Below are 7,659 nucleotides of genomic sequence, written 5' to 3'. Positions count from 1 at the left end.
TACCGCGGCCGCCGAATACACAGAGATTCTCCCCCTCGTCGTTCCACCGCCGTCGCATTCTCCTTCTCCACCGCAGAGACCTGGACTCGCCTTCTCCGCCGCAAAGACGTCGTCGCCTTATTCTTCCTCTCCGGGAAGGGACCCGGAATCGCGGAGGCGGTTGTGCCGCCCCTTCGTTCTTCTCCTCCGCAGAGACTGAGACCTCGATCTTCTCCACCGCGGCGGCCGAACGCCGAGTCCCCTACGCCGTCGCGAGCTCCGTCCCCAACGTCGAGTCCCCTACGCATTTGACACAGCCGCGCGTCGCCTTGGGTTGTCTCTTGTAGAGGGGTCCCGAAATCGGCCGGCCTCCAGGCACATCCACACTCCGGTAAGTCATCAACCTTTAACTCTTACATTTGCATATTTACACAATCTGAATCGTAAATAGGTTTCACCTTATTATTTTGCCAATTGCTTGATTTATCAAAAACCAATTCAGCATATATTTATTGTTAAACGGAGACACAAATTTATACTATTCAATGTCTCACACGTTTATGCAATTTACAATACTCAGTTATGCTGCTTTGTTGACAGAAGTATGATACATACATCAATATGTTATGCCATAAACATCTCGCTGTTCAATTTGGGTCAGCACGCACGAAATAACCAGGTTATACATTAATTGGATGTCGCATATGAGCAGATTTTTTATTGATCCATTAAGTCTCACACGTTTATGCAATTTACAATACTGTGTTATGATGCTTTGTTGACAGAATTATGCAATTTACAATTTATTAGTGCTGCTGCATGATTTTTTGGGATCTAATGGAATGCATGGTCATGAACTGAACTGAATTGACTTGCGCTTATCTTTTTATTGATCCTTTACGTATTTTACGTATATGTGTTGTTTGATTTGGCAGGAACATCAGACATGAAGAACGTAGACCGACCTCCTTCTAATCCAAAACGGATTATAATCCAGTCTACTCAAGAGTGCTTTAGTGTTGACATACCCCGTGTTCCGGCGGAGACTGTTAGACACGAAACAAGGCAGGCTGCTGATGAGGACGATGACTTTATGCCATTATCCAAGAAGCGTAACTTCGACGACAGTCCTGGGAAAGTCTTGAAGAAGGTAGTCACAAAGCGGAGGAAAGTAGTGGACCCCCCCGACAGGTTAGAGATTTATGGTCTATGGCAATATATCATTTTATGCGTGAAATCATGTTGTGTTGAGGTTTGAGTTAAACATTGAGTTGCGATTATGCAGATGTAAATGTTTACGATATTCATTGTATACTTTTTTTCAGCAGAGGCTTAACGTGAGATGCAACCCCCAAGATGTATTAGTAAGCATCCAGATATTAAATGACAGACAACGCCAAGCAATTGCACGGAGGGGATTTTCCAGTACTCTTGATATGAGACTTGACGCACTCGGCAGCATATCACATTTAGCTTGGCTGATGGAAAAGCTCGACCATAATGACATGACAATTCGAGCCGGCCCAGGGAAGGAGCTGAAAATTACAAAGGATACGGTGCACCTTATTTTGGGGTTACCAAATGCTGGTGGAGGAACTGCATTGGGCATCGATGAAGCTGTTGCTGCCAACAATTTAAGAGCTGAACTTGGTTTATTGAAAGAAGATTTTGGGGTTGCAGCTCTTCAAGATCGTCTGAGGAAAGGGTCTGACGATGATTTAAGCATCAGATCCTTTTTCCTGATACTGTTCAATAGGTTGTTGTTCCCTACTGCCAGCTGGGGAATAACCAACCATGAGGTTCTTTTAACTGAGGAGATGGATCGTTTCCACCAGATGGACTGGTGCCAGCTTATTTTCAATGATTTATGCCAAGCTGCCAAGAAGTGGCATACTAGGAGCGTTACGAACGTTTCTACAACCATTTACGGATGTTCCATCGTCATTCTTGTAAGCATATCCTTTTTTTTGTCTGTTATATGTAGCCATAATCTTGTATGCAAAATCCATATACACGTAGATTATGCTTTTGTTATGTCTCACAATGACTCATGTTATGATTTTTGAAGCTATATTATTTGGATCATCTTCATGACTCAGCGGCACCTCAGAAGAAACGTGGAACACCACGAATCAAATATTTTGATAGGAATATTATTCAAGCACTGACAAGAGCTGACAAGGGCAAGATACGCAAAGGAGAAGAACCATTTGGACATTGTTCGGTATTTTTTTATGTGTCAATCATTTTTTTACATGCATATGATAACGTTCACATACCTTTATGCCAGTTTGTAAGCATATTTATGATGCTTTTTTGCATTGTCCATTAAACATATGAATCACATTTATCAGTTTAATATGTGTGTATAAGTTTTACTCCATCTTTCACGCCTTTTTTTAGTTCCGAAGCTCCACAGAGACCTGCTACACAGCTGTACCACCCGTTGAAGCACAATTTAAGGCATGATTCTATTTATATATTTTTTGTCATAGAATTTCAACATAATATTCAGTGATATGCTATATATTTACTTAATAATTTTCAATTTACAACAGCATAAGACCAGGACAAACACTTTTGATGTACCTCGTCCTGACCCATCTGGACAGCACACAATTCACGTCGAACTCCCGCTCATCAGGGATTTGATATCAAGCAAGCTGAATCAGCTTCCATCCTGCCACCGCCTGGGTTTCATAGAGAAGTTGTCACGTTTTGATACAGAGGTTGGTAAGGCGTGTTCAGTTATTAAACAGACTCTTCAGCAGATTGTTGAGAAACAATACAATCTATCTGATGTTTTTGGCGAGTTAATTGATGAGGTCCTCCGTGCTGAGTCGGGGGACAATGAAGATGGTTATGATGTGTAGAAAACAACTTCAAAATCAAATGATATTCTTCCCCAGACAGCAGGTTAGTCAATTTAATGTCTTTACATCAATATAAAAAAGTTATGCAATCATTTGTCTAAACAATGTTTTTTTGTTTACATGACACGTACAAAAGGATGTACGTGTCCGGCCCCCCAACTGTACCCGATATGTCTACTCCAGTTTCCCAGCAGGATACGCAGTTTACAGACACACAGGTACATGAATTACTGTTAAGGCAACAACATATTCGTGTACTATTAGAAAGTTGCCCCGATGAAGCTGATATTGATCCACTGGTTCATACAAATATAACGAAACAGAACAAAACACCTACAACCCCAGTGGTAATGTTTTTCTGATTATTTGTATTTTTCATTCTAGGGTTGTATTCATCATTTTCTTTAAATAGCATATAACCATTACAATTTTTTCAGGGTAAACATGGTGACAGTGGCAAGAACATGCCGACCAACACAAACGTCACTCCTAAAGCAACACCACATATGGAACCTGACGCGCCGATATTTGATGCGACTCCGCAAATCAAGGTATGAGTACACCCCTTCGTGGTTTTTCTATATTATTATTAGTAGTTTACTAAATTTCTAATCCATTTATACCATGATTGTTAGTCTACTGGCGGCGTCCAACAAGCGGCAGAAACAGACCTGCCCGACAGTGGTCCATGCTTTGATCAGACTCCATCTGAACATGTCAGCTCAGTAATTTTCATTTTCATTGTAGTTGTCAAAACTGTTCACAGATTTTGTACAGTCATGCTTCACAGTCTAACTAGTTTATGCATCATACAAATCAGTGTTATGCATATTTGCACATACATGTATGCTAAGTAGATGTGCATTCAGTTTTTACATAACTGTTAGCTGCTTATGATAAATTACACATACATTTATGCCAGTTTGCAAGCATATTTATGACTCTTGATTTGTATCAGTAATGTCAGCTCATTAATTTTATGCCAGTTTATGACACTTGATTCCACATACGTTTATTCCACTTTATGTCAGCTCAGTAATTTTCATTTTCATTATAGTTGTCAAAATTGTTCACAGATTTTTATGTATATTTTCATATATATTTTTAGGTTTCTGTTGAAACCGATCCAGCTACAAACACTCCACAGGTTGGCCAGGCTTCTCTTGATTCGGAGATGCAAACTGTGTTAGCTCTACGCGAATATTTGTGTGGTCTGCAATCTGACACCAGCAGGTATGAAGTACATACTAAATCAAAATATGTTTATATGCTGGTAGTTTTACGCGACCTCTCTAATTGATATCAAAAATTCCCCAGGACCATAATAGATTATGGTGAATATTCAGCGACATATTCTGATATATATGAATCTTTTGCCGATGGGAAGTGTCTCGACAATGTATTCATGCAGTGTTTCATCCAATGTGTTTTTGATGATGCAAAAAATCAGCAGACTTCCATGAGTTCGAACAATTTGATTCTTGATGTTAATGTTGGGGTAAATTTTCGTAACATACATACACCATATTCATATACAAATTGGATGAACCCAAGTATACTCACTCCATTTATATCATTTATTGCAGTCACTACTCAACTTTGAGGAACAGGAACGACACAGTCGCAACCCTCAACCTTTTGATGAATCTGTACTCCACACACTTCTAGACAATTCATTGCCTGAGACAGATGAATTGGACCAATGCAAAGCGGTAACAATCGTATTTCATAATCCAAACATAATTTCTTTTAAATAGAACATATCACATTGTTATGCTTTTGTAATTTACACTGTTCATTTTATGCTTTTTTTACACGGTCAGATCATGGTTCCCATGGTAAGCAGGGGGCATTGGACATTGTATGTTGTCAATAAGGTCAAGAAGTGCATTCATATTTTAGATTCCAACCCATATGGGGGCAACACTTGGTGGTACTACATGGAAGGACTATCATTTTGCACATTTGGGCTCAGGTGGCAGAAAGTTACCATGGGCTAAGGTTATTATGAGTAGATTAAACAAAGCAATACAACATGCACGGCCCAGGACATGCTTTCCCAAATTTGGTAACTTCACAATTGACTTGTGCCCAAATTGTCCTAACATGGCAGCAGGATCCAATGACTGTGGGTTTTATGTTATGGGTTACATTCTCTTTTATCAATGCGACGAAGGATCTTTGCGGTCAGACATAGAAGCAGTACGTACAAATTTACCAGTTAATTCTATAGTTGGCACAAGGCAACATATGGAACAGAGGTATAACTAACTCAATGTTACTGTATTTCAGGGCAACACTAGTGAGATACAGTCTCTTGCGCTGCATTATATCACATTCCACCCGAAGAACAAAGCATTATCGCTGCTCGAAGACATCCAAAGATTCAAGGTCTAATGGATGTAGCTTAGTTTGGACATGTAATAAATTTTGTATACAATGGTTCCCTAAACTTCAGATCAGTCATGTGTGTATAATATGGGCAAAGACCATAGACGTTTCTTAGTTTATGTCAATGACAACTTTGGGGATCAGCTAACCTCTAAACTAGAATATTGTACCAAATGTGTTTGATAGTAATGTGTGTTTCTTGCATTTGATTCTGCCAAATTCCTGTACAATTTTGTGTTGTTAATAACCTCGAAGTATGCCTGTTTTGTCCGAAGTTTACGATATACTTATTGTCGGTCTTATGGCATGTTTGCCCATACACTTATGATACAATAGTCATCATTCTATGCCCATACATTATTCTAGTTGTCTCAAGTGTATGATACAATTATCAGTGTTATATACTGGAAGCAGGCTCATTTTTTGTACAGTCATGGTTCATAGTCTAACCATCTTATGCATCACACAACGCAGTGTTATGCATTTTTTCACATACATGTATGCTAAGTCTATGTACACTCAGTTTGCTACAGACCTGTTAATAGCTTATGACAAATGACACATACGTTTATGCCAGTTTGCAAGTATATTTATGATACTTTCTGGACTTTGTGAAATAAACACAGGAATCACATTTACATCCAGATATATTTTTATCTTATGGTCTTCTACTCTCTACCAGATGAATCATCATCTCCGACATCCACCGTTCGTTTTTTCGACGTTGATGTCTCATTCCATTGTGGGGTTGCAGCTATGATTTTGTTCCTTGAACCAGGAGGCCGTCCTCGCTTACGTCTAGATAGGTTAGCCAATCGAACCCTATTATCCTCGACAGTTAAACACGTACGGCTGTTGTGACCATCAGCTATGCCACATTTCTGGCACTTCCTGCTCATCTTCTTAGCTCCTTTCGCAGCCAATTTAAAAACTTGTTGCTCACTACTTTTGATTGTTCTTCCCTTAGGCTTGGCCTTATCTGGTCTTGCTAAGTTTACACCTTCCATATGAAATTCTAGTTTCTACAAAACAAAGATATTAAGTCAGTTTTTATATTCACGTATTTCATCATATATTGTAGCAATGTTATTACCTTTCTAGCTTCCACATCCGTAGAACTACTATCAACCAGCCGAATGTCAGTGTTATGTTCCAATATTAATATCGGCATATTACATTGATCATCCTTAGTATTGCATTCATTTGTATTAGACCCCATTAAAATTTCCTGTGAAATAAAGCAAAGTCCAGTGAAGACACAAATGTTATAGAGCAGCATATGTAATACATTATAAAGATTTGTTCCATACCTCGTTCCCATCATCTAATTTGCGTAAGTTGTCTATAGCCATTTCGTCTGTTTCATACGCTTCGACCTATATCATCATTACAATCATGGATCATTATCAACAAGTAATTATGCAAAATTCATAATAACACGAAGTGCGTACTTGGATGTCATCGCAAGCACTTGTGCCACAACTCTCACCAGTACCTATATCAGGCTCCACACGCATCAATAACCCTAATAATTCGTCCATCATCTCTAGGGCTTTATCATTCCCAGCTTTAGACAGACTCGCATGGTGTACTACTTTCATTGCTTTTTTAAGCAACATCTTCTGTCTATATGATCTAGTTTCTCCATCTTTTCCTTTCAAATTCCTATCGTCTCTTGAAAAAGCCACATCTTGATGCGCGGAGTATGTGTATCATTGCAAAATATACTCACTCGGGATCCTTTCAATTTGTAGATGCATGAAAGCGCGTACAAGATGAACACAAAATAGACCTATAATTGATTAAACATACATTATGTCATATATTAATTGCAAACAGCTATGTATTCGTAATAATTTAGAATTTTATATAGAAATAATCGTTTAGTATAACATACCTGTATGCTCCCAATGCTTGCACTCACATGAATACTTTCCAGCATCCACATCAGCCCTTATTTTGAATTGGTGTTGACCCCAAACAATTTTATTTGATCTTGTAGTATGTTTCACCACCCAATCATGTTCATCACCCTCTGTATCACGGTCTATTCGGTATGCAGTTGCATATTTTACTGTCTCCTGGAACCTTGTCATCACAGCTCTAGTGTATGCCCTTGCAACTCTTATTTCAAACATATACAATGTAGTTGTATCCTTTTGACCCTGCAAATTACACACTATAGTATTAATACCGTTTTGTTTTTAATAGCATAAAACATATGTTTATTATTTTTTTTCACTTACCATGCATCCTAGTGCCTCTTTGGCCTCTTTTATCTTCCTACTATGCAAGAGCTTCATCATTTGCTTTGCAAATTGATGAAGCGGTGTGTTTGCATCCACGTGGGCACTCTTCACCAACTTGTTCATGCTCTCGCTTCGTTGTGTAGAGACCATAAGACCACAATAGTCTC

The 7,659-nt window shown here is 38.9% G+C and overlaps 1 protein-coding gene and 1 long non-coding RNA gene across 2 annotated transcripts; both read left to right on the top strand.

Moving 5' to 3' along the window:
- The first annotated feature begins 3,022 nt into the window (after positions 1 to 3,022).
- LOC109939847 (uncharacterized) lies at positions 3,023 to 4,315 on the top strand. Its single transcript, XM_020538221.1, has 6 exons — positions 3,023 to 3,070; positions 3,290 to 3,403; positions 3,488 to 3,568; positions 3,961 to 4,085; positions 4,170 to 4,238; positions 4,306 to 4,315. The coding sequence occupies exons 1-6, from the start codon at positions 3,023 to 3,025 to the stop codon at positions 4,313 to 4,315; spliced, it is 447 nt and encodes a 148-aa protein (XP_020393810.1).
- A 10-nt stretch (positions 4,316 to 4,325) lies between these two features.
- On the top strand, positions 4,326 to 4,762 carry LOC109939585 (uncharacterized). Its single transcript, XR_002262070.1, has 3 exons — positions 4,326 to 4,350; positions 4,439 to 4,564; positions 4,676 to 4,762. It is a non-coding gene; the product is annotated as an uncharacterized lncRNA (long non-coding RNA).
- The last annotated feature ends 2,897 nt before the right edge of the window (positions 4,763 to 7,659 follow it).

The sequence above is a fragment of the Zea mays genome, chromosome 5 (assembly GCF_902167145.1).
Source record: "Zea mays cultivar B73 chromosome 5, Zm-B73-REFERENCE-NAM-5.0, whole genome shotgun sequence".
Classification (NCBI taxonomy): Eukaryota; Viridiplantae; Streptophyta; class Magnoliopsida; order Poales; family Poaceae; genus Zea; species Zea mays.
Note: the sequence above shows the minus strand (reverse complement) of the source record. Positions and strands in the feature narration are given on the sequence as shown.